Here is a 27,238-nt window from a genome sequence, read left to right as displayed (position 1 = left end):
GTGAGGGATGCCGATACAAATTCTCACTACAGGTCTTTCCTCCCCACCCTCACGTATTATATAACACCTATAAACGCATCCTTCCCAAAACCCACTTCCCAATGTATGAACAACAAGCCCGTTTTCAAATAGATATTTATTGTGACAATTTTATAGTTTCCATTCAAGTTGCAAAACATGATAGTTCAAAGTGATCTCTCCTTCAATATTAAAGGTCTAAACAGAATATTCGTACGTCTGTTCATCATAAAAAAGGGAAGTATGAGAGATCCTTGCTCCATAAGGTTTTTTTTTAACAAAATAAATTTGCAGTTCATCATTGCATTTAGAAATATGCTGAAAAATCCATGTTGTGGATATTTTTCTTTCCCTTCCTGCTTAATTAATACACACACTGCTTCATCAGTTTTGAAATTAACTCAAACTGATTTTAAGGCTGGGAGGTTCTGTAATTGCACATCTAACTATTTTCTGAATGCCTGCTTGTCTTGACTCAGTCGAGCAGCAAACTCTACTAGAGTCCTTGTGGGCCGTCCTGCCATGCCCTTACGAAGGTAGGGAATCTCATCTTTATTTCCCATCACACCTGCAATATCTAGGTGAGCCCAATGAGGGGCGGTCACAAATTCTTTCAGGAATGCAGCAGCTGTACACGCGCCACCAGATCTAATGGGAAAGGAACATAAAATATGAGTGGATTACTTTTATCCCGTTTACTTGTAGGAGTAAAGAATTATAAATTAAACTGTACAGCACCAAGGAGGCTCAATTCAGACATATCATCAAACCATGGTTTGCACCAGCAATAGTTTCAAATTCAAACCATAACTTGTGCTTCCAAAAGTGCAAAAGAAAAACTGGTTTGCCTGCTTTAATTTTCTCCTCTCAGCACTCAACTTTGTAAGTACACTCTCATCTTCGTGGTACAGTAGCCTCCGGAAGCAGAGTTAACAGCTGTAACTATGGTTTATCACGATGCCAGGCCATAGTTACCACAAGCCATGATTTACAAACCCACCTCAAAGATCTTTTTTTAAAAAAAATCTTGGCTGATTGCAAGTTACAGTTGTACCTTGGAAGTCGAATGGAATCGTTTCCGGAAGTCCATTCAACTTCCAAAATATTCGGAAAACAAAGCACGGCTTCTGATTGGCTGCAGGTCTAAACCACAGAGCCTAGGGCTTGCAAATCAGAATCCCCACGGTGGTTTGAATCCCCACGATGGGGTGAGCTCCCGTTGCTTGGTCCCTGCTCCTGCCAACCTAGCAGTTTGAAAGCACGGCAAAGTGCAAGTAGATAAATAGGTACCGCTCCGGTGGGAAGGTAAACGGTGTTTCTGTGTGCTGCTCTGGTTCGCCAGAAGCGGCTTAGTCATGCTGGTCACATGACCCGGAAGCTGTACGCCGGCTCCCTTGGCCAGTAAAGCGAGATGAGCACCGCAACCCCAGAGTCGGCCACGACTGGACCTAATGGTCAGGGGTCCCTTTACCTTTACCTGTATTTTCCAAGGTTGTTGATGTCCGCAAGCTGACAGTCCGTCATCTGTTTTGTATAATGTTCAAAGAGAGGCATCCTCCAAACACGGTCTCCTGTCAAGATGCTAGCCTACAAATGTAAATGCATTGTGAGTAAAGGAAGTCAGTAGCATGAAAAACTTCAACAGATACGATTGTTTCACTTTAAGTTCATAAACCACTTACTTGGTTGTAATGAAACCTAAGCAGTTTACAATGAAATATTATAATCATCAGCAAAAACAGAAACACTTTTAGCAACATTTAAAAATAACTTTAACTGCCATTTTCTCCCCGACATCAATGAATGAGACAGGACCAAAGAGACCTGAACATGGTGTCAAAACATCCTTAAAAACTGTAATTAATACTATAGTGCTATATAATTATGTTTCACAATTAAAAGGTTCTTGCATAGCATTTTAGAATGGCCTTGTGCATCAGGTAAAAGATTAATCTAGCACTAAATGGAAGAAGAAGTTCCAACCAAAGAAGAATGGATAAGTAAGATAATAGACTATGCAGAACTGGCAAAAATAACAGCAAAATTAAGAAAATCTAATATTGAGTGCCTTGTGGAAGAATGGATGCCTTTTTTTGGACTATTTAAAGAAATATAGTATGATGTGAGCATGTTTGAGCTATAAGCAACAGAAGTAATTAGATTATAACATTGTGGTTATGAATTAGTTGATAGAAGATAGCGTGTAGCAGAAAGAAAGAAACAAAACTCCATGGAAAACGGGATGGGAAGTCAATAAAAATAACAGAAAAGTCAAAATTGTGTTTTGATTGTTCATGTTTAGAATGTTGAAACTTAGTAAAACATAATGGGGGAAAAAGATTAATCTAGCACAACACTCTGGGAATGGCTAAAACAAGCCTGGAGCTTGCTCCCAACACCTAGTTCACAAGAGGTTTATAACCTTCCAAACAGGAGGTTCCATTTTTTCAGCTTTTGTGGCTAACAGTTGTTGACAGGTTCCCAATAATATTGGTCTAATCCAGTGTTTCTTCTCAAACTTGGGCCTTCAGCTGTTGTTGGACCACAACTCCCATCATCCCTGACCACTGGTCCTGATGGCTAGAGATGATGGGAGTTGTAGTCCAACAACAGTTGCAGACCCAAGTTTTAACACTGGTCCTTTCTTTAAAGCCCTTTAAGTTAGTAGCCATCTTCACATCTGTTTATCCGTGCTGCAAACATACCTCATACAGATAGTTCCACAGCTGGTGTGAATTGGTGAAAACCCCGGTAGCTGCAGATCCTAGTGCGATATCCATGGCACCTATACAATATTACACAGATCAAGTTACTAACCCATCATTTCATAGGGAGTTACAACAATCTCTTTTGCTCTCTGCTTCTAAACACATTTCTATGACCTACAGAAGGCATAATCTTACATATTTATACACGGGATTGTGTCAGACTTTGGTTTGTTCCTGAAGATGCAATGCATTCCTACCTACAGTCTACTTCAAAACAAATAGTGCTTAGTTGCAAACATGCTAAATCATGGGTTGTAATCTTGGCTTGTTTAAGTAACCTTTGTTTTAAATCAGGATTCTTGGTCTGCGAGTAATGCTAAGTCAAGATTTGTTGAAGAAAGTCAACTTGGCATAAATCATCTTGGCTACATGGGAGAAGAGAAGAGCACGTGAGCCTGATACTGTCAGTTTGCATTTCTTTGTATTGATCTGATGTGCTTCTCACTGTACTTAATTCAAGAGGGTTACAGAAAGTGTGAAAGAAACAGGCAGAAGGTTTTTGTTTGGGTTATTTCTTCTGGGAAGCTGAGTACAGCTGCTTTAAACTGGTTCTGTTATCTTTCTGTCAAGGTCATGCTGACTGTAATAATCAGGCCAGAAGGAGCCAGGGTTTCACTCACTCACTTTCTCTTTCTATCTCTTTGTTCTGGTGTGCTGTAGTGCTAAGGTTTAGTCTTATTATAAGTATTGTTAACTTTCATTGTAAGTGCTGCAACTGGATTTCTTACGGACTGTGCCAATCCTGAATGGACTGGATTTGTGACCATTATGTTCATTTGCCTTCAGCAGCAGTAAAAGCTCTGCTGGGTGAAGTACAATTACCTCTGGTCTATTTGGGGGCAATTCTGCATTGTGTTTAATTTTTATCCTCCCCAGAAGAGGCTCGGGCAATGGACACTTTATGCTTGCTGAAACCATACATGTAGCGCTAAACTAGTTTAGCATGGCCTGGGGATCATCCCAACACTATTCCACATCTGGAGTTGAATGTGGAAGCCAGAAACTTCAAAGAAAAAAATAAGAATAGGTACCTGTTAATGTAGCAGCATCTACAATAGCTCTTGGATTAAAACTGTGTGCATAGCAAAGGGCATCCGCCAGAACCAACCTTCCTTCTGCATCTGTGTTGTCAACCTTTCAAGATGAGGAACACCCCCCAAAATAAGAGAATGATTATTATTTTTTGCTTTATTTGCTCTTACACACCAACAAAATACAAAAAAGAGTATTTACGTCATTTGTTACAAATTACACCATTAACCAAAATATATAAATTTACATAATTGACAATAAATCTTTTTGTAATTAATTGACATCCTGTCTTCTCCATACTTCATTTATAGTCTACTAACTTTCTGCATAAACCTATCTATTTATTTTGAAGGGACGTGGGTGGTGCTGTGGGTTAAACCACAGAGCCTAGGACTTGCCGATCAGAAGGTTGGCAGTTCGAATCCCCGTGACGGAGTGAACTCCCGTTGCTTGGTCCCTGTTCCTGCCCACCTAGCAGTTCGAAAGCATGTCAAAGTGCAAGTAGATAAATAGGTACCGCTCCGCCGGGAAGGTAAACGGCGTTTCCGTGCACTGCTCTGGTTTGCCAGAAGCGGCTTAGTCCTGCTGGCCACATGACCTGGAAGCTGTATGCCGGCTCCCTTGGCCAATAAAGCAAGATGAGCGCCGCAACCCCAGAGTCGGCCACGACTCTGGACCTAATGGTCAGGGTTCCCTTTACCTTTATCTATTCATTTTACAGTAAAATATCATTTCTCCTGTATCTATATTTCTTACTTACAGAGGTTATTCAAAAGCAGCGACCAAGTTTAGACTTCCAACAGTTGTTTTTAAGATATGTTTTAAGAGGTTCCCAATTTGTAATAAAAACTTGTTTGGACTTCTCTTTCATTCTTTCAGTTAACTCTGCTAATTCTGCGTACTCTACTAGCTCCTGTAGCCATTCTGACCTCGAAGGGGTTTTATCACTTTTCCAATTACTCGCAATTAAAATCCTCGCGGCAACGGTAGCATATAGAAAAATATATTTCGCCTTCGGAGGAATATCCGATCCTGTGATTCCCAATAAGAAGGCCTCTGGTTTTGACGATTTAATTAAAAGTAATATATGCCATAAAAAAATTAATTAACCAGCCAATAGCTTAGCATTTCAATAACCCTTTATAGCGTTCAAGACTCCTCACACATACACTCTTAGCATTCTGACAGCAGCCCTATAAAGTTGGCCAGCACCAGTATTGTTTTTCACTCACACTGTGAATGGAGAGAGGAGGGGAGGCTGAGGAATAATAATTTGCCTAAGGGCTCCTGGGACGCGGGTGGCGCTGTGGGTTAAACCACAGAGCCTAGGACTTGCCTAAACCACAGAAGGCCGGCGGTTCGAATCCCCGTGACAGGGTGAACTCCCGTTGCTTGGTCCCTGCTCCTGCCAACCTAGCAGTTCAAAAGCACATCAAAGTGCAAGTAGATAAATATGTACCGCTCCGGCGGGAAGGTAAACGGTGTTTCCGTGCGCTGCTCTGGTTCGCCAGAAGCGTCTTAGTCATGCTGGCCACATGACACAGAAGCTCCCTTGGCCAATAAAGTGAGATGAGCGCCACAACCCCAGAGTCGGTCACGACTGGACCTAATGGTCAGGGGTCCCTTTACCTTTACTAAGGGCTCCTAGCATGGGCCCTTGGAAGCAAAATGAGGTGGTCGAATGGGGACCGAGTCAATTTAGACTGCATGTGATTGGGTGCAGCTTCTGTTACAGCATCCCTTTGCGCTAAAAACTCACTGCTAATTTTAAAACGAAATCCAACTCATCAGAGAGAAAGGGTTGAAACCAGCCCATTCCTTGTTGCTCTAGTTCCAACTGCGAGAAAGGGCTGAATTTTTAATGCACAAGAGAGCATTAAAAACTAATTGTCTCGCTCAGCTTAATGTGATACCACCGGTCCAAACGCAGCTCAAACCTCCTTTGCTTACACAAGCATCTTAAAAACATACCTGAATTGTTTTCCCATTCATGGCCTTCACGACATCTCCAGGCTTGTTTGCCTTCCCACTGGGCATGTTTTCACAAAGGGGTGTCAAGCCTGAGATTGGGGGAAAAAGTCAACTGCTGTTGCAATCTGACATCACACTCCGACATTATTTGGTGTTTGTTATTAAAAGCTTTTTAATCCTGTTTTCAAGGTTTACCTCAAAGCTTTGATGAAACCTTTTCCACTACAGTGGAACCTCTATTTACGACCATAATCCGTTCCAGAGATCGAAACGGGTCGTTGGGAGAGGCGCCGTTGTGCAAAGGCGTGGGTGTCAATTGCCCGCGTCTGCGCATGTGCGAACGGCGATTGTCGCTCCTGCGCATGTGTGAATGATGGCAGACCCGCCGGTTACTTCCGGGTTTGCCGCAGTCGCGACTTGGAACAACCATAAGAAGAGACGGTGGTAAATAGAGGTTTGACTGTACTGACATTTTATTTAGAAGATGTGTTCTTCCTTTGGTGCCAAGTTACTGGAAACCGAGGCCCAACGTGTACCACACACTTAAGGCACTTTAAACCATCATGGCTTCTTCCCCCAAAGGATCCTGGGAAACGCAGTTTGTTAAGGGAGCTGAGTTGCTTGGGGTTCCCTATTCCCATCAATGATCTACAGTTCCAAGAGTTCCACATTAAACCACTCTAGAAACTCTACCTTTGCGAGGGGAACAGGGGTCACTGAACAACACTCAACACCCCTAACAAACTGCAGAGAAGTTGGAGAACAAGCAAGAAGCCATGGGGCAAACCAAGGCTGCAGGAAGGTTCAGGGAAGGACCATATCTGTGGTAGCCAATGCGTGCTTTGTTTGTGTGCGTGAGTTCCTACGCTCAACCCCTAGGCTCTCCAGACAGCAGATCAGGGAATGTCTTCTCTGTCCAAGATCTTGGAGAGTCACACTGCCAGTCAGAGCAGAAAATCCGGGCTAAGTGGAGCTACCACACGTCTCAATATACGGTATATTTGGAAAGCATGTTACTGAAATACTGTGGGATGTAAGAATCAGGTGCAGTCAAACACAACATTGCTAGAGCAGACATGAAGGCTGTCTCAGTCCTCCAGCTGGAACTTCCTCCTTTGCAGGACTGAGACGAAACTTGCGAACCTATGTGTAACTTGAGACGGGTGTGCCTCTCAAGAAGCTGCTAGAACAGGGGTCTGCAACCTTTAAGACAAAAAGAGCCACTTGGACTCGTTTCCGAAGAAAAAACAACTGGGAGCCGCAAAACTCGTCATTATAAAAATAACTTTTTTGTCACTTTTTTATTATTTCTTTGTTTGACCCCTCAGAATTACTCCTCCTCATGGAAATAAACGTTAAATTAACAAGTTACCTTTGTGTGTGTGTGTGTTCTTCACTCCCCTTCAAAACAGTGACCAGCGTACATGCCCCCTTTCAATGCAGTGACCAGCGTACATGCCCCTTACAATGTAGCGGGCGGGCGGGAAGGTGACGTCGGGACGGTGCGTGACTAACGCACGCACTGCCCCCATGCGACGTCACAGCCAGTACAGCGCCCGCCACAGTGGGGAGTGTCGGGGCGCACAATGCGCCTCCTCCCCTCGCTAGTATCCGCCCCGGAGCCGCGGCAAAGGTGTAAAAGAGCCACATGCGGCTCCGAAGCCGCGGGTTGCTGACCCCTGTGCTAGAACAAGAACCACAGGCCAGCGGCCATCTTGTCTCTCTTGTCTCTATTGATGCCATCTTAACAACAGCACTACTAAGATGCACCCTTGGCTCCAGGCCAAGAGAAGAAAAGGGGGGCTTTCTCTCATAGATAGTCACCCCATTTAAACTACAGTGGTACCGCGGGTGAAGTACTTAATTTGTTCCGGAGGTCTGTTCTTAACCTGAAACTGTTCTTAACCTGAAGCACCACTTTAGCTAATGGGGCCTCCCGCTGCTGCTGCGCAGCCGGAGCACGATTTCTGTTCTCGTCCTGAAGGAAAGTTCTTAACCCGAGGTACAATTTCTGGGTTAGCGGAGTCTGTAACCTGAAGCGTATGTAAGCCGAGGTACCACTGTATGTTCTAACCTTTCAAGTCTGCCTTCTGGGAACCTTTGTGTGAACAGATGATTACTTATGAGTAAACGTTTTATACTTTACAGAAGACTGCGTAGCGTTTTATTTTAGGAGGGCTTAAACGGGGAAAATACCAGGAAATATTTACAGAGACTCTAACGAGTCTGAGCAAGCTATCTGCTGTGCGGGTGTTTAAAAAAAGGAGGGGGGATGTTAACTCTGCTGATTTTGTTGAACTTGTAAAGACAAGTTGGTATAGAATATCTTGGACAATATATCCTCCCCCACATCCCTAAATATTCCCACAAATATCCCCACGGGTCTTTCTGTGCCTGGCTCCTTTTACGCATTCTTCAGGCGCTCCTCCTATTCCACTTACCGATTAAATTAATGGGCAACTTCAGTTCCGCAGCTGTCACAATGGCGGAGCAGATGGTGGCAGCTCCTCCCATATCGGCTCTCATGGCATCCATGTTGGCAGACGGCTTAATGGAAATACCACCACTGGAGAAAAGCGGTCACAGATTACCACAACCAGGTGTGAACGGAAGGCTCTGGTTTCTGAACACAAACGGCTGCAACTACCAACACCTCCCTTCCCACATCTTGCCCAAATATACCTTTGATAGAAAATGACCATTTTCCCCTTTCTAAAAAGGCACACCCATGGAAAACATGGCATTGTGTTGTGTACAGTTGCCCCTCCATTTACAAATCCAGCAGAGGCATCTGTGAATGGAAGAAGGGTGGGACGCTGTTTTCACAAATCCCCCCTTCTCCTGCAGCTGCTTGTACCACCTCTCCTGTTCCAAGGGTCCCCCAAGACTCTGGAACAGATTGGTGGGGTCACAAAGAAGACAGGAATTAATAAAATCCAACTCCCACCTTCTACTGGCAGATGCCTCTGCTGAATCCAAGAGGCTTTCATGAATGCGAGGGCACAGATTACTGCTACCCACTGTGATATGAAGTCCACAAACTTGGCAGGAAAAATCTGGAAGCAGATACTAGATAACTGCCTGCGTTCAACTACACAACAAAAACCAGAAGTTCTCAGGGCAGTACACAAAGAATTGATTTCCAGGCGATACAAAAAATTCTGTCTTCACACATGCAAGTCACCGCTTCAGGTTGAGCGATTAACATGTGTGAATGGGGATATAATTATAATAAATAAAACCAACATCTATGCTAACTATTGGATGATTAGTTTTCCCAATACTGGGTCAAAGTAATGTTGAATCACCTAACTGATTAATCATTAAAGAGGGTTAATCACCCAGTAACCCTGCAAATAAATCAACAGCTCTAACTGAAATATGTGTACTTTGGAGAAAAGGCAGTTCTCTGATTGCTTCTTTCTTTGTTGATTAAAGAGAACACCTGACTGGATTTTCAGATTTTGCTTCCAAAGGTATGCACAATACTTACCTATCAAAAGTAATTCCTTTCCCAACAAACACCACTGGAGGTTCACTGGCATCACAGCTTCCATTATAATGGAGCTCCAAAAAGACGGGTGGTTCATCAGAGCCTTTGGCAACACTCAAGAACGATCCCATCTCTTGTTTTTCTATCCAGGACTTATCCCTGGAAGAATGGAAAACCATCCCCAGTTTGCAAAAGGGCACAAATTCAACTGCAGAGTCTCAATCTATCTGCAAAGCAGTATCTCCCCCTGCCCCCCAAATTATAGGGCAATTACAAAGCAAAAGACCTAGCTTAACCTTTTGCTCTATTCTGTTTATAAGGCATTTTAAAAGTGATTGTCCTGAGGTTTTTGACCACAAAAGTTAAACCAAAACAGCCTTCTCTTTAAATGAAGCTGGTGATGGATACAGTTCTGTTCTGTATATGAAAAAAGCAGCTTCTCTGTATAAGCAAGCTTGGGTCAGGAAAGGAAAGAGGCAGGGGAAGAAACATAGATGGTAAAGTAACATGGGCAGTTGCCCTTTTGAAGCTTCTGGCAAACCACCTAGAGCCAATTTAGTAAAGAACAGTCCCAAAAATTCTGCTTTGATTGGGTGAACCACCAAAACTGAATTGAAAGCCAGGACTTTCCAGACAGCAAAAAGCAGAGAAAGATGTATTTACATAAGACTTCATAGCAGTTGGAAGGTTGGTGGATTTTAACTGCTGCATTATTTGTGGTTTTTAAGCTTAAAATGATAACTTGACAACAGCTATCAGGTCCCAGTGGTTTGACACATTGCATCAAACGTTTTTGGACTGCTGTAGCTGAAGTGAGGAAATTTATCCTTTTCCAATGGAGGACCAATACACGCCAATTCCCTAATGCTACCAGCAAAGATAACCTAAGGAGAGGTCTGTGAAGCAGCGCTGACCCATCACTAGCTCACAGCAAGCAACAGAAAGCAGGCACAAATCTAAGAGTTCTCACTCATGCCACTGGGAGAGAATTATTTCAACTGAACTCACCTTTTATGGACAGTTGCATCGCTATAGACACTTTTGAGTTTCTTTTCAATAATTTCAGCAAATCGGGTAGGTGTAATGTGGTTGGCTGGACCTTCCATGAGGGATCTGGCCAGGTTCTGTCCCTTGGCATAGATAAGGCCTTTCCGCCAGGCCTCAGCTCCATCGCTAAACAGGAATACAGGAGGATAATCAATAAAAGATCATCACAGAACTGAAATGCCATAAATCAGTGACTCTCCTTCTACCGGCAAACATTGCAGAACTGTAGAATTTTAAACTGGTTGACCGATGAACAGGGACAACCAAACCACAAACATCAACATCAAAACCGTACTCTTGATATTTGAAAGGTTTCGGAAAGATAGAAAAAATTTGTCTGGTGCCAAAGAGAAATGAGGGCCGGTGCCAGGAGAACTTCACTAGAACTTCTCAATAATTTGAGAAGAGCGTTTACTATGGCCCGTTTCCATTCTATACCCACGGCCTTCCTTCAGGGGATTTACGCTAAGACCTCTATTACTCAGCGTCTATGTCCATGCGCAATGAATGAAGTAGAGGACTTCATACATTTCTTTTTCTACTGCCCTATTTATGAGCCAATAAGATCTAAGCTCCTCCTCTTGATCCCGTCCACCATTACATCTAAGGAAGACTGTTTGAAATCGCTTCTTGTGGACGCAAATCCCCAAATTTCACGTGGGGTGGCAATCTTCATAGTGCAGGCTCTGAAACTCAGGGCTACTCTGACAGGGTAGTGTGTCCTAGACCTGGACCTGTTTTAATTCTTTTTATTACATTCTTTTCTCTTTTTTTTTTTAACTCAACGTGCCGAGCTTATTTTGGGGCCATTTTATGCTTTATATATATCCGCATATTAGATTTCTGGCGCTGGCAACTAAATCTTTGCATTATTGTCTTAGGGTAATTTAAATGTCATTACGCCAGCAATATCGCCTTGAATTTTGCTTGGTTGCGTGCCTCTAGCATTTTTGTTTTGTCTTATTTTGCTATGGCTGTATGCTAATGCAATAAAGGTTTGATGAGGTAGAGACGACCACCCACCCAGTCATTATCCTCATCAGATGGCAGAGGCACCTAGAGAATAGTCTTCAAAGATGACCAGAGTTGAAGTGGGAACAGGTATTTCTTCCAGTTACCCAGACACCAAGCTACAGTATGTAGGCCATTAAAACTAAGCACCATATTCAAATGTAGCAAATGCCTGACCAAAATCAGTAAGCCACGCTTCCCGAGTCTAAATCTAACATTTATTTAGTACGAGTTGTATGTCAGCCACTACCCCAATAGAGACAATGCTGGATTTGAAGAGGACTTAGTTCATTTTCATTTGGAAGGTTTGATTCTCGCTTCTCGTACAGATCTCATTAAAGAGTACCTTACTTTATCTATGCCTTAAAATGTAAAGGACCCCTGACAGTTAAGTCCAGCCGTGGACGACTCTGGGATTGCGATGCTCATCTCGCTTTGCTGGCCGAGGGAGCCGGCGTTTGTCCGCAGACAGCTTCCGGGTCATGTGGCCAGCATGACAAAGCTGCTTCTGGCGAACCAGAGCAGGGCACGGAAATGCCGTTTACCTTCCCGCCAGAGCAGTACCTATTTATCCACTTGCAATTTGACATGCTTTCGAACTGCTAGGTTGGCAGGAGCAGGGACCGAACAACGGGAGCTCACCCCGTCGCGGGGATTCGAACCGCCGACCTTCTGATCGATCAGCAAGTCCTAGGCTCTGTGGTTTAACCCACAGCGCCACCCGCATCCCTTACCTTTCTATAAAAAAGGAAGTCTTTGCAAATAAGACCCTGGCATTTTGTTTTTGAACTCAAAAAAGGGGGTTCAGATTACACCCTCCGTGCAATGAAAGAATGTGTCAACCAGCAACACACAGTGCCCCCTGCTTTAAGCTGGCATGTGATGAGGGCCCATAAGTATGCCAATATATGCATATACAACTCCTTTATGTAAAAGCCAGCCTGACTGGGCACGGTTGCCCCTTTGTCAACACACACAGAACCCACATACTGGGGGAGGGGGCATGGCCGTTGCGGACATCACCAACAGCAGATGGGGCTAATCCATGTCTCTCCCCTCCCAAGCCCCCTTTACATATTCTTTCAGCATGTGATGACCCCTTTTTAAGGGAAAGAAGAGCAAGTACGTTGACCCCAGGCACTATACAAATGTTATTTCTCAGCCAATCACCTCCCGTAGAGCTGAACGTCCACCACAGGCTTCTTTTTTTGCTTCAGTTCATCGTATTCATAGAGTCCTAGGGCAGCTCCTTCCGCCGCAGCCTGAGCGTCGCCACAGGGGTCGACTTCCACACAAGGGACCTCCAAGTCCTGAACCTGCCTGCATCCAGCTGAAAAATATTCCCCCCCCCAAAGATCTTTACTGAAACTTAACATATATACACAATAACCAAAATCCCCAATGATTCCCTCACATAAAATATAATATCTAAATTACAACAGTTGCGTAATTATACACTTAATTATAAAACCCATCACCCACCCTCTACTTCCCTCCACAGCAATTCGACTTCTGTATACAGTGGTACCTCGGGTTAAGTACTTAATTCGTTCCGGAGGTCCGTACTTAACCTGAAACTGTTCTTAACCTGAAGCACCACTTTAGCTAATGGGGCCTCCTGCTGCTGCCGCGCCACCGGAGCCCGATTTCTGTTCTTATCCTGAAGCAAAGTTCTTAACCTGAAGCACTATTTCTGGCTTAGTGGGGTGTGTAACCTGAAGTGTATGTAACCTGAAGCGTATGTAACCCGAGGTACCACTGTATTTCTTTCTACCTTTTCCCCCTTCCATTCTATAATAAATTATTTTTGTTAAATTCTGATTTTTCTTTCTTTGTTTGTTTTGTTATTGCTTACATTTTTTATTCTAAGCCTGAAAAATAATATACACATTTGCAACATTAAGGACTGGAGGTGTGTGGGGGAAAGAGAAAGGAAGGGAACAGGCAGATTTTTAAAATTTTATCAGGCTCCGTCTCTCTGGTATTACAAATCAACTTGGTAAAGTTCATGTCACCAGTTAAGACAACTCAAAGGAGAAGATGGTTTATTAATATATGGCCCATTATGGGATACATTTATCAAGCAACTTCTACCTGCAGGCAATTCAGCAAGAGTGAGAGAGTGCCTCGCCCACAATTGGCCTGTGGCAAAGTGATGACTGAGCAATTACAACAGGCCAAAGTCTGCAGCCATTATTTTGAGCTTATGCCATTATTAGTACCTTGGGTGCTAGTAATGCTTATTTGGCATTTTAAAAAGCCACATCTGCACGCAATGCCTGAGAGCGGTTTGATTTGCAGCGCAGGATACTCAGAAGTAATTCCTACTGAAATCTTTCGGACTTACCCTTGGGTAAGTAGGTAAAAAGCAGAGACATCACCTTGCCAACAAAGGTCCATATAGTTAAAGCTATGGTTTTCCCAGTAGTGATGTATGGAAGTGAGAGCTGGACCATAAAGAAGACTGATTGCCAAAGAATTGATGCTTTTGAATTATGGTGCTGGAGGAGACTCTTGAGAGTCCTGTGGACTGCAAGAAGATCAAACCTCTCCATTCTGAAGGAAATCAGCCCTGAGTGCTCACTGGAAGGACAGATCCTGAAGCTGAGGCTCCAATACTTTGGCCACCTCATGAGAAGAGAAGAGTCCCTGATGTTGGGAAAGATGGAGGGCATAAGGAGAAGGGGACGACAGAGGACGAGATGGTTGGACAGTGTTCTCGAAGCTACCAGCAGAGGAAGACAGGAGGGCCTGGCGTGCTCTGGTTCATGGGGTCACGAAGAGTGGGACACGACTAAACGACTAAACAACAACAACAACAAGTAGGTACAGGAGTGCGGCCTGGGTCACTAACTCTAAGAGGCACTAGCTCTGAAACCAGCAAGTATCTTCAGAATGCAGCACGTCCCATTTAATAGATTACAGAACAACTCACAAGAAAAGAAAAGAAAAAAGTGAACCTGCAACAGCTGCCCGTATGTTTTCTTTGTCTTCATTCCAGTTTTCTTGGTCATTCACTCCGACTGCCTTCTTGCCCAGGCCAACAACAACTACGCTTGAAAAGTCCTGCAGGAATCCAAAGGCAAAGAAACTTATTTAATCCTTTCTGGAAAACCAACGGCACCCTGTAATTATGAAGAATACTTTGAAATATGTTTGTGTTGCTTTTTCGTTATTAGCGTGCCAGAATACACTAATGTTCCCTTGCAGAAGCTCAACTGAAATTAATGGGAAGCTTATATTTATGGCTCCACAGGGATCTGAATGTCTTAAGAGTCCGTCCCTGGAGATGAGATGGAGGAAACTGTAGGCTTCCAGATGTTAGACTTCCATCAGCCCCAGCCTGCTTGGTCAATAGCCTGGCTTTTAGGTGGTCACTTTGAGGCAGCGCAACAAAGCACCTCCCTTTTTAATTTTTAAGAAAATGTAACTCAGCATATTTAAGAAACTGCTTTTTAAAATTCGAGTTTTCTTTTCATCTGTATCATTTAGGTGTTGTTTGAATGGCAAACTACCTTGAATAAAGGAGATACACATTTTATAAAATAAGAATCTGACACAGCCATTTAACTGGAAATCACAAGAGGTAAGAAACAAGAGACATTCAGGACGCTGCAAAGTATAACATGCCACATGATCACAAGCAACCTCAAATCTACTCTTCGCATCCAAACATTTTCCTACACGTAAACATCACATGATCTTGCACCAGCCATGATTTCCAAACTTTTCAATCACCCATGCATACTTTCTTTCTTTAGATATTTACTTAAACTTGCGCCACTGGGCTCTTGAAGCGACTCTCAGCACAGATGAGAGTAACTGAAACCCTTTGCAAGATTTTTCCCTTTCAAAAATGACGAAGAGGAATAGTGGGAAGGACATAAAAACAGTTTTTATATACACACACATCCACCCAATTTGATGTTTAAGAAGTATGACAGTAAGCCCAACAGTGAAATGTACCACAAAGGGTCATTAAAAAAAAGATTAGCACCAAACACAGGATTCCTAAAAATGACTTCAGGAGAACTTGGTGCAGATCCTGCGGGTCTGTTACACATTCCCTGCCAAGAAAACGCTTGCTCCAAAGCTTTTATGCAGTGCTCTATGTTCGCACCAAAGACGTAGTCTTCACTGTGTCCAGGACTTTTAACCCTGTGACCCCCTAGAGGTTACTGAACTACAACTCCCATCATTCCTCACTATTAGTCATGCCAGCTGTAGCTGAGAGGAGCTGGAATCCAACAACCTCTGGAGGGCCACAGATTCCCTGATGCTGCTCTAAGCACCTCAGGGCCACTCTAAAGGAGATTGCATCATAATAATGTTACTCATAAATGCTGATTAGCTGCAGTAGAACACCTCAGAATAAAGAGATAAACGCTGGTTTCAGTGACATTCAAGCCAAGTTCCTCTTTATTTTTTAAAAACCCTCTTTATCTCAGTATTCCAGCTTTCTCACTCAGCATTAATTGTCCTATCTTGCCAATTCAGCATTAACTGTTCAACTGCTCTTATCTCTGAATTACCACATGCACCCAAGAGCCCTTTACTATTCCTGAAGCCTTGCTTTTGAGGTAGTCTCAGAGAGCACCTAGCTATGAACAGCAGTCGGTTCTGCTAATTCCCCATGAAGTGGGAATGGGGAGATTTTAAAACACAACATGGGCTGCCTGGAGGAGCTACAGTGGTGCCTCGCAAGACGAAATTAATTTGTTCTGCGAGTTTTGTCGTCTTGCGATTTTTTTCGTCTTGTGAAGCACGGTGTCAGAAAAGTTTTGGAAAAGCTTCAAAAATCACCAAAGTCTTCAAAAACCTCAAAAAAGGCTACCACACCGCGTGCTATGAGTTGCTCCTCGAAGTCAAGTCGCAACTGTATTAACGGTTTTAAGAAAAAGGAAACAAACTTGCAAGACGTTTCCGTCTTGCGAAGCAAGCCCATAGGGAAAATCGTCTTGCAAAGCAACTCAAAAACCCCAAAACCCTTTCGTTTTGCGAGTTTTCCGTCTTGCGAGGCATTCGTCTTGCGAGGTACCACTGTACTTTCTTTCACTGCCCACATCCGTTTGAACCTGAAATGATTTGGGGTGGGGGTGGGATTTTAATTCTCTTTTCCCCACCCTAGGTTCAGTGCCACCTTATAAGGTTTCAGCAGGAAACCCCACTCTGCACACAGACCTGCCACAATCCTATCTAGTTTGGCTGCATCCCGTTGGTTCCAGAGAATCAAAACCAGACAGCTGCTGGAAAGGCAATGGTGAGATTTCACTTTCTCCGTGTTAAGACGGTATGGTGACCTTTGGGTGCATTTGAGCACGGGGATTATTGTGTCAGTTTCCCTGGTTACAATGCTAGTGCTTCCGTCTCGATTTCTAATGTTCCTTTTACACCACAACCGTGAGAATGGGAGGAAAGAAATGTGTGCCTGAAAACTGCCCCCAATTTTCTCCTGCGAGTGTGGCTCATGAAACCCCCTCTTTAGGAAATGTCTTTGGGTTTCAAATGTACTGAGAAGATCACTGCAGAAAAATGCACTTACAAATTAAGAAAGGTGGATTTGGAAGTCCAAATCTGGAATGATACCATCATGCTTATTTATTGACAAGTATCAAACATTGGTGGGTGGCGCTGTGGTCTAAACCACTGAGCCTTGGGCTTGCCAATCAGAAGGTTGGCGGTTCAAATCCCCGCGATGGGGTGAGCTCTCGTTGTTCGGTCCCAGCTCCTGCCAACCTAGCAGTTCAAACCCCAGAGTCATTCATGACTGGACTTAACTGTCCGGAGTCCTTTACATTTACCTTTTACCTGATGAATTGTGGAGCTATGGCTTTTTGACTGCTATACTGCCATATCATGCTCATTTCCATTCACACCCATTGACACAGCAGTACATGTCTTCAGACACCTGGGCAGGTGTGCTTCTGTTTCCCTGTTCAACCATGAGAATGGGAGGAAAGAACCGTGTGCCTGAATACTGCCCCCAAATTTTGACATGCAAGTGTGGGCCATGAAACCCCCTCTTTAAGAAATGTCTTTGGGTTTCAAATTTACTGAGAAGATCATTGCAGAAAAATACAGTTACAAATTAAGAAAGGTGGACTTGGAATTGAAAAGCTGCAATGATACCATCATGCTTATTTATTGACAAGTATCAAACATTGGAGACCTGCTGATGTTCTTAATCTCCCGAGTTGGACAACCGTACATATAATATAGCCTTTGGTTGGGTGAGCAGTATTAGAATCAAAATATCTGAAAGTTCCAACAACTCCTGAAGCAATTAAGTCAGTTAGAAAGATATGGAATATACTAGCCATGAAAACCAGAGGAGAATAATAGAACAAAACTCCCAGAATTCTCCGGGTTAAAGTCAGTCACCAAAGAGAGAGAGAGAGGATTAAGTCAAGAAAGACTTTATTTTGTGGTCACAAAAGGTGAGAGCGCTGCTGGAAATAACACCACACCACACAGGAACTGCAGTTATAGCCATCTCAAAGACAGGAAGAATTCAAAGCATCCAATCTTAGCATTCTAAGGATACATGATATTTTAGGACACATTGCATACATCACTCCAACTCCCGGCGCATGTGCATTTTGATTAGGCAGCCTTCAGCATGCTCTCTGCATGATAAGCTTGTAGATAACCGCCCATTGCGACTCCTTATTTCACCATACTTTGCTTAAGCAAGCATTACCCAAGTATTGAACTCCAATCATCCGAGTGTCTATTTCTGCACCTTTTTGCCTCACATAACTAGCAAAATAGTGCACATAGCAAATTCTTCATGTAGCAGACAGGCAGTTTAACCAAAGCCACTGCCATTCCCTTCATACTTACAGAGAGCACAGCAAAACCAAGGTAAATGGAAACTCATCAGTAAAAGGGATTTTTATTTTTTCTTTCTTAATATGAGTTTTCCCTTCACTTGGTTTCAAGTGGATATTTTCCTGGAAACAATTGACATGGAAATTAGTTCTAAACTTCCATTAGCTTCCACTAGAATTCCAAAAGTGACTTTTACACCACATAAAAGATAATATAAAACGCGAAAATTTTCAGATAGGAAAGTGTCGGGGAGTTGAAAAAAAGTACTGATTGCAACCTGATACTCATAAGTCTCATTGAATGTAATGAAATATTTGATGAATTGCTATTTTAAAACAACAGCTTTGGAGGCATAAGTTAGGTTAACATACTTAAGAAAACAGTAAATCCATACCTGATGCAAGCCATGAAAGACGCGGGTTTTTCCTTTCTTCAGTGGAGGTCCTGAACTAGAACACAAAACAAACATGAGATTAAGAGTTTCATGGTCTTCCGATTGAGCTATCCCACGTTGTAAGCAGGTATCTGCTCCTCAGCTATGTACAAGGCTTGCTTCTCCCTGGATGGTCTCATGCTATTTCATGACTGCCAAATAAACAGAAGGGAACCTGTTTTGGTACCTACATTGCCAGCAACTCTCTGAGCTTCCCAGACACGACTTTGTCAAAAGCGTCTCCTGCTTCGGTAAACTGGACAGGCCCCTCTTCTTTCTTTCCGACAAAGACTCCTAGGACAAGGCCCTTAAAAAAGAAAAAGAGGGTTGCTTTTTAGATGCTGTCCTACAAAGCAATTGCAAATTACCTCCAGGGGTTTGCGGGGTGGTGAAGGAAGAACATTATTATTATTATTATTATTATTATTATTATTATTATTATTATTATTCCCTGCCCATCTGGCTGGGTTTCTCCAGCCACTCAGGGCAGCTCCCAACAAAACAAAAAAAGCGATAAAATATCAAACATTAAAAACTTCCCTACGGACTATAATGCTGTATCAACAGCCCCAGACCTAGCCAGCCTGACCGATGGTCCATAGCTGTCAACTTTTCCCTTTTCTTGCGAGGAATCCTATTCAGAATAAGGGAATTCCCCTTAAAAAGGGGGAAACGTTGACAGCTATGTGATGGTCAGTGATTAGGGGAGAGTCACAAGCTCCTCATCCCAGAGACAGAACAAAGCAATTCAGGAAATAGTCTATGGTAGCTAGGAATGATGGGAGTTGTAGTACAATAACATCTAGAGACCCAAGGTTGAGAAAGGCAGGGCTAGACTGCAAAACAGTGGCGGGCAACTTCCATCGTGTAGGACCAAGAGGCAGTTTTCCCCTAACCATTCCCACCTGCTCCATCCGGCTGCCATATGTACAGCCAGGTGTGGGGCAGGGAATGATGCAACTGCAAAGGTTTCAAGCACACTTCTCATTGTTCCTTGGCAAGTGGGGTTTGCTGATGGCAAACTCTTTGAAGTTGTCCCTTTCGAGGTGTGATTTGTATTCAAGCACAGACAGCAGAAGGCTGTGATTAGAAAAAAAGTCGTAGCTATGTGGCTGAATTAAGGCACTTGGTACTGAGATTGAGCCAAGCATGAGAAAATCAGGTAAGAAGAGCATTGCACAAGTTGGGACATAAAACATTCTGCCTCCTGTTGAACCCAAGACCTGCAGGCAAAACGAAACTCAACGGAAATGTAAAATGGGATGTTTTAACATCAGGGAGACAGATTTTAATTGGTCCATTTGACTAATTTATTACTGCATGCCCCCGATTCATCAGAAAACAGAGACTGCAGACTGTAGTTTCTATAGCAAGTTCCCATTGTGGGTCTAAAGGCTGTTCTTTATGTAGCAATATTCTGTGTCATGGCAAATACTGGAAGGGTGATCTATATCACAGCCTGCAACTGCACAAGTTTAAACTAGTTAGCAATTCATGGATAAGTATAGGAGGGGGGGAAATAATGAGTGGAAGAACCAGTTGGGAAAACCAAGGAAGATGATGAGAAGAATGATACCAAAGTCCGCTTGGTTATTTATTGAGCAAGGAAAAGCCACTTGTCAACTTTTAAATGCTGCACTTTGCCTTAAAGGGCTTTGGAAAACCAGTCTGTGCACACACCTCGACTTCACTGAACGAACCACTGAAAAACTACCTTGGTGCGAAACTTATTCTGGAATGAACATGCTAATCTGAAAGTAGTCAAGTAGTCTGCATATAACGTGTAAAGCAATATGGAAGTCTTTAGGATGGGAAATGGTAAGGCATATACAGTGGTACCTCGGGTTAAGTACTTAATTCGTTCCCGAGGTCTGTTCTTAACCTGAAACTGTTCTTAACCTGAAGCAGCACTTTAGCTAATGGTGCCTCCCGCTCCTGCCGCACCGCCGCTGCACGATTTCTGTTCTTATCCTGAAGCAAAGTTTTCAACCTGAGGTAATATTTCTGGGTTAGCGGAGTCTGTAACCTGAAGCGTATGTAACCTGAAGCGTCTGTAACCCGAGGTACCACTGTATATCTGCACATCTAAACTGACCTACGCATCCAAACTAATTGAAGTACCACTCTCTTCACGCTGTTCAGGAAGATGTACACTCAACAACAGACACAGACATCCTGGCAGAACAGGCACACTCACTGGGAAAGAAGACATGATCTTGCCCACCCAGCCCCCTTCACAGGGGAAAAGATCATCTGATCTGACCCGGTTTTACTCTTCAGCTGTTCAACTTGCCTCAGCAGCATTCCTAAGTCCAAACTAGATGTTACAAGGGGTGCTTTCATTATTCTTTCCTCCCTCTCGGTTTTGTTTCCTGAAATCAAAATGGCCTTGGCAGGATACAGACCTGAAGAGGGGACAAGTACCTTGGAGGAGCTTTCCCCTCTCAATCATTTTTCAGCTCAAAATCTGAATTCAACTTGCTTTTCTCCCCTGTCCGGGATGGGGGAGATATGACAAGCAGCTTGGAGAGGCACAACCCCAAATTCATTCTCCCTGAGCTGCTTTTCACATCCTTGGACTGAATATTTTACAGAGACGAATAGCTTAAGCAAGCAGACTCTCCATCTCAAACTTGCCCCCTGCCCGGATTGCTTTTGCTTAAAAAATAAAATTAAAAAATCATTATACTGGGAAAGGGAAGAGAGACTGCCCTGTAATATCCAATATTCTTTTTTTGTCGGTTTTTTATTATTTCATTTTACAATGTATGTAAAACATAGAGAGCAATTATAACAACAGGTGAAATGTAATATCCAGTTTGACCAACTCAAGGCGCCCACAAATTATGAAAGCACTTGCAGAACAGAACGCAGAATTTATCCTTGTTACACTGTTTACCCAGTACTCATTGCACATCCTTCACTTCATTCTGTATCCTGCATCTCCAGAGTCTCTGAGTCAATGTTTTTCAAGCTAAATAAAAATAAAAAGGCCCGACCCTGTTCCAACTAAGCACTTTTTAATACTAGATCAATTTCAACCCGAGTTGACTTTTGGGTGGCAGCTTAGTTCTTCCACTGAGACCAGGAGGACTTTTAAAAACACAATTTTAGGTGGCCTTGCCCATCAAAGTGCACCTCTGCCTAAGCCAGCTCATAAAATGCCAGCTTTCTGACAAGAGCAATGCTTCAGGAAAATATCTAAAACAAGCAGGCACATTTTTAATCTTTGTTGGAAGCCGCCCAGAGTGCCTGGGGAAACCCAGCCAGATGGGTGGGGTACAAATAATAAATTATTATTATTATTATTATTAGTGGAAAACTCCTATTCATAGCACGGACATAATGCACATGGTTTGCACACTCTCCAGCCCTCTGCAAACATGCCATCGACCAGCTAACTGAACACTTTCCACAATTCCCCCCTTATCACTCACCTTATTTACACCCATGACACTGCCGTGTTGATCCGTTGCCAGCTGTATTTGAAGCTACGCACTCGGCAGAGTCTGCAGCCTTTATAGCAGAAGAGGGAACCTTAGTCCCGCCTCTGCAACGTCTCCCAACAGGTCCTGCCCACTTCATTAACCATCAACACAGCTCTTTGAGGCTGGGCGTGGCCAAGAGGTGGAAGTTTGTGGGAAGATTTGGGTCCTTTCCAAAAACAGGCAAGCGAAAGCCTTGTGTTGTGTTTCTGATGTACAGTGGTACCCTGGATGTGAACAGGATCCGTTCCAGAGCCCCGTTCGCATCCAGAAGCGAACGGAACCTGCTTCTGCACGTGCGGCCGCTTCTGCGCATGTGCGTGACGTCATTTTGACCGTCTGCGCAGGGGGTGAAACCCAGAAGTAATGCTCTCCGTTACTTCCGGGTCGCCGCAGCATGCAACCCGAAAATACTTATCCCGAAGCTACTTCAACCCGAGGTATGACTGTACCTTGCTGCTCATCTCAATTTAGTAAAGGTAAAGGTACCCCTGCCCATACGGGCCAGTCTTGCCAGACTCTAGGGTTGTGCGCCCATCTCACTCAAGAGGCCGGGGGCCAGCGCTGTCCGAAGACACTTCCGGGTCACGTGGCCAGCGTGACATCGCTGCTCTGGCGAGCCAGAGCCGCACACGGAAACGCCGTTTACCTTCCCGCTGGTAAGCGGTCCCTATTTATCTACTTGCACCCGGAGGTGCTTTCGAACTGCTAGGTTGGCAGGCGCTGGGACCGAACGACGGGAGCGCACCCCGCCGCAGGGATTCGAACCGCCAACCTTTTGATCGGCAAGCCCTAGGCGCTGAGGCTTTTACCCACAGCGCCACCTGCATCCCTCCATCTCAATTTAGGTTGGCCTAAATAAACCAAGCAGAATTATTTCCAAGATGTTTCTGGCTCCTGACAAGGACACAGTAGACCCACAGGATACTGCTCATGTTACAGAGACCCAAGACACAAAAGCCCCTCCGTAGCTACTGAATGGCCTTTATAACATAAAAACACAAGCGCCCAGCTGGATCACACCAGCAAAATAGCATGCATGATCCCCAGTAACTGACATTCAGAGGCACAATGGAAGTAATATATATCCACTGTGACATGGAGCCATTGAGAGCCTTATTTCCCCATTCATTTCAGAGGGACTTAGGGCATAAAGGGGAGTTCTGCTGGACTCACAGAAATTGTTCCACATATGCAATGGATACAACCCTCTGTTTGGGTTGCCACATTCACACAAAATGCTAAAACCAAGGTTGGCACTATCCGCAGAAACAAAATGGAGACAGTGGACTTGCACAGTTCACCCTAACCTCCTCCCACGCAGTCAGGAGGTGCGGGGTTCAATGTTACTTGCCCCGATTCCCAAGTTATCTTTATCTGTGAACCTGGAATTATGATTTAAGTTTCAAAATAAACTGCACCTCAAGGGGTGGGGAACCTGTCTGTGGCTGTTATAGCTGTTTCTGCAGTACAACTTCCACTGTCCCTCATGGGATGGGAGGTGCAGTCTAACATATGGTTACCAGACGTCCCTGTCTCCCGGGGACAGTCCCCAGATTTACAAATCTGTCCCCGGACAAAATCCGTCCCCAGAATGTCCCCGGATTTCATTTAATGTCCCCGGATTCATATTTTAAGTGTTGTAGATTTATTATTAGGGAATGAATGTTGTGTGATTGGTTCAACGGCACAAGACACATCATATGGGGGACTTCCGGCAAGGCAAAATAGCGGGCGCCACAGCAGCGAGCAGCTCCAGAAGCCAGCCAGAGCCAACTGCGCTACCAGGCTGGCTCCGGGCTGCTGAGACTGCCACTGCCACAGGGGAACCGGGAATGCCTGGCACATCAACTGGGGGGAGCCGCTGACCCCCCCACCACCACCGCGACCCAAATCGAGCCAGGAGAGAGAGCGCCCGGCCACCCGGCCGACTGCCCAGTGGCGCTCCGAGGCCAGTAAAAACCCAAGAGCCGATGCAGGGAGAAGGAGGAGAGGAGAAGGAGAAGGAAGAGAAAGAAAGAGGAAGAGGAAGGAGGAAAAAGAGGGGATCCCTAACCTTGCTGCACCGCCACCACTGAGGAGAGGTAGGAGAGCACCGGGAGGGAAAGGACACGTGGCCGAACCCAGGCCCGACCCGTGCCTACTCCACGGCAGCAAGCGCTCCAAGAGAGCAGGCTGGGCCCCAGAGGAAGGCCGTGTGACAGAGGAGACCACAGAAGAGGAGATATTACTTCTTCTTCTTTTAAAATATCTTTCCCCCCCTCTTTTCTTTTTTAAAAAAGTGTCCCCAGATACTTTGGAAAAAAATCTGGTATCCTTAGTCTAACAACACCTGGCAGATGACAGGTTCCCCAGCCGTACTCTAGCCCATTTCAAAACCTACCAGTTGCAACCAGTTTTGACCAAAATGGTCAAAGGCCTGGAAACGATGCCTTATGAGGAACGGCGAAGGGAGCTGGGCATGTTTAGCCTGGAGAAGAGGAGGTTAAGGGGTGATATGATAGCCATGTTCAAATATATAAAAGGATGTCACATAGAGGAGGGAGAAAGGTTGTTTTCTGCTGCTCCAGAGAAGCGGACACGGAGCAATGGAGCCAAACTACAAGAAAGAAGATTCCACCTAAACATTAGGAAGAACTTCCTGACAGTAAGAGCTGTTTGACAGTGGAATTTGCTGCCAAGGAGTGTGGTGGAGTCTCCTACTTTGGAGGTCTTTAAGCAGAGGCTTGACAACCATATGTCAGGAGTGCTCTGATGGTGTTTCCTGCTTGGCAGGGGGTTGGACTCGATGGCCCTTGTGGTCTCTTCCAACTCTATGATTCTATGATTCTATAAGCGGTGAGCTCTGAAGCTGCCTTGCTTAACAGACTACTGGAGTTTCTTACAAACCACGGTTCCTGGTTAGGATGCAAAGGCAAGCCAAGGACAGGCACTGCATAGGACCTCCTCCCTAGTGTCATGGGCATGTGCAGAGTATCTTTTTTTCCGCGAGGAGCAGCAGCTATTTAATTCAACTAATAGGAGGCAGGGGGTTATTTTGGCATGCAAAATTCTTGCAGCTCAAAGGGCTGGACTACATGACCCTCCAACTAGATCATGCCAGGATTCCACGGAAGCGCAGTTTCTGGCCCATAAAGCCGCTTCCTTCTCATGCCTGACAGGCCAAAGGCGCCCCACCGGGGCAAGCCCAGCATTTGCTGCGCCACCAACCGCGCGCCCCAGCCGACCTTCCCCACCCCAAGCGCGCAAAGACGCGCGTAAAGACGCGCGCTACCCCCGCGTTGCGCGCCAAGACCTTTCTCCTGTCGCCAGCCGGCCGTTGCTCCGCCATGCTTCTCCGCCCTTCGCTTAGTCCCTCCCTTGCTGCTCCCGGCATGCCCGCTTTCCCCTCCTTCCCCGGCACCCACCAGCTCCCCCCGCTACTCCCCGGGGCGCCCGAGGCTCGCTACCTGCTGTTTCCTGGCGCGCCGGGCGCCCAAGGACAAGGTGGCCACCGGGACGCGGAGCCCCTTGCCGCGGACCAGGAGGAGCCGCCCGCTCGCCAGCAGCGGCGCCAGCAGCATGGTCACCCCCCGCCGTCCAGCAGCGATCACGGGGCCGCAGCGAGAAGGAAGGCCCGCCTCGAGGAGAGCGGCTCCGCGGGCTGCGCATTCCTCCGCGCGCGCCTCCCCTGGGCCGGCGCGCCGCTGGCTCTTTCACCGATGCGCCTCTTTGTCTATGTATTGCGGTGAACCGCCCGGAGATCTTCGGCTGGAGGGCGGTATACGCATTTAATAAATCGTGATGATGATAAAAATAAAAAAGACAACTTTCCCTCCGCGTAAAGAGGGGAAATAAGATAAGAAGCACCAATTAGTAGCCAGTCCAATTCGTGGCGCGTTGGTTGATGTAACTCCCATCAACCTTTTTTTCAATTATTATTTTTCAATTATACTTTTCAAGTTTATACATTTCACTAATTTTACAATTATTTTGACATTTAAGAACTTGACTTCCTTCCCCCTCTTTCTGCTGTTTCTTAAATTTTAATATCTTCTGCATATCCAAATTAATTTGCTCATTTATTCATCTTCTTTAAATATATAAACTTATGAAACTGCAGGTTATTACAGTAATCCTGCCAATGTTTTTATCTGTTTACAATTTATCTGTAAATATTCAATAAACCATTTCCATTCTTTTATAATTAAAAAAAGTTTGTTATCTTGATTTCTTATTCTTCTGGTAAGTTTCACCATTTCTGCATAGCTCCCATAAACTTTAAGCAGCAGTGGCAGAGGTTTCCAAATGGCAGGATGGTAGGCAAAGGTCTTTCACATCCTGAGATTCTTTAACTGGGGGATGAGGACATTTCCAGAGTGACATTGACTGGTGGACATGGCAGCCTCGTCATCCCTGTAAACATCTTGTTTGGGTGTCACTTAAAAGCAGTTCAGCCCTGAATGCTCACTGGAAGGACAGATCCTGAAGCTGAGGCTCCAATACTTAGGCCACCTCATGAGAAGAGAAGACTCCCTGGAAAAGACCCTGATGTTGGGAAAGATGGAGGGCACAAGGAGAAGGGGACGACAGAGTACAAGATGGTTGGACAGTGTTCTTGAAGCTACCAGCATGAGTTTGACCAAACTGCAGGAGGCAGTGGAAGACAGGAGTGCCTGGCATGCTCTGGTCCATGGGGTCACGAAGAGTCGGACACGACTAAACGACTAAACAACAACAAATTTTATATATATGATAAATGTTCATAACTGCAAAATGATAAATGTTCATAACTGCTTTTATAAACCACATGTCTGAAACTCCACAGAAAAAGTCCTGAAACCATTTTGTCCCACCCAAATTGACCTCAAATATTTCTCTGCAAGGCCGAAAGAAAATGGAAAAGCCTTCCCATTGTGTTTGCCTTCACAAATCCTGTCTTAAGGATATGTCTGTGTATGAACAGGGTGAGCCTGTGACCTGGCTCAGGAACTAAGTATTTGTCATTACAAAAGACTGGCCAGGCTCCCCAGGGTATCCAATCAAGTAAGCATTAACAGGTCTGCCAGACAGGAGATAAACAACGCACTCAGATTTCTGTTGTAGACCATCGTTTCTGTGATATATGTATGATGTTTCTGGGGGTGGTCTCGGACTCCAGGGGAGGCAA

General features: G+C 44.6%; 1 protein-coding gene across 3 annotated transcripts; it reads right to left on the bottom strand.

Moving 5' to 3' along the window:
• Positions 1 to 121: 121 nt before the first annotated feature.
• LAP3 (leucine aminopeptidase 3) lies at positions 122 to 25,864 on the bottom strand. 3 transcript variants are annotated; one of them, XM_083520677.1, is made up of 13 exons: positions 25,539 to 25,864; positions 18,796 to 18,911; positions 18,566 to 18,620; positions 14,301 to 14,406; positions 12,511 to 12,670; positions 10,291 to 10,455; positions 9,283 to 9,441; positions 8,231 to 8,355; positions 5,790 to 5,878; positions 3,818 to 3,920; positions 2,724 to 2,803; positions 1,496 to 1,605; positions 122 to 666 (listed from the first exon to the last, which is right to left on the bottom strand). In XM_083520677.1, the coding sequence occupies exons 1-13, from the start codon at positions 25,650 to 25,652 to the stop codon at positions 465 to 467; spliced, it is 1,584 nt and encodes a 527-aa protein (XP_083376803.1). In that variant the 5' UTR covers positions 25,653 to 25,864; the 3' UTR covers positions 122 to 464. The 3 variants fall into 3 exon arrangements, with proteins under 3 accessions (XP_083376803.1, XP_083376804.1, XP_083376805.1); XM_083520678.1 differs by lacking the exon at positions 25,539 to 25,864 and adding an exon at positions 25,385 to 25,482; XM_083520679.1 differs by lacking the exon at positions 25,539 to 25,864 and adding an exon at positions 22,042 to 22,167.
• Positions 25,865 to 27,238: the final 1,374 nt, after the last annotated feature.

Source organism: Podarcis liolepis (genome assembly GCF_965112155.1).
Source record: "Podarcis liolepis genome assembly, contig: HAP1_SCAFFOLD_38, whole genome shotgun sequence".
In the NCBI taxonomy this organism is placed as follows: domain Eukaryota; kingdom Metazoa; phylum Chordata; class Lepidosauria; order Squamata; family Lacertidae; genus Podarcis; species Podarcis liolepis.
The sequence above is the reverse complement of the archived record's forward strand: the minus strand, read 5'-3'. Positions and strand labels throughout refer to the sequence as shown.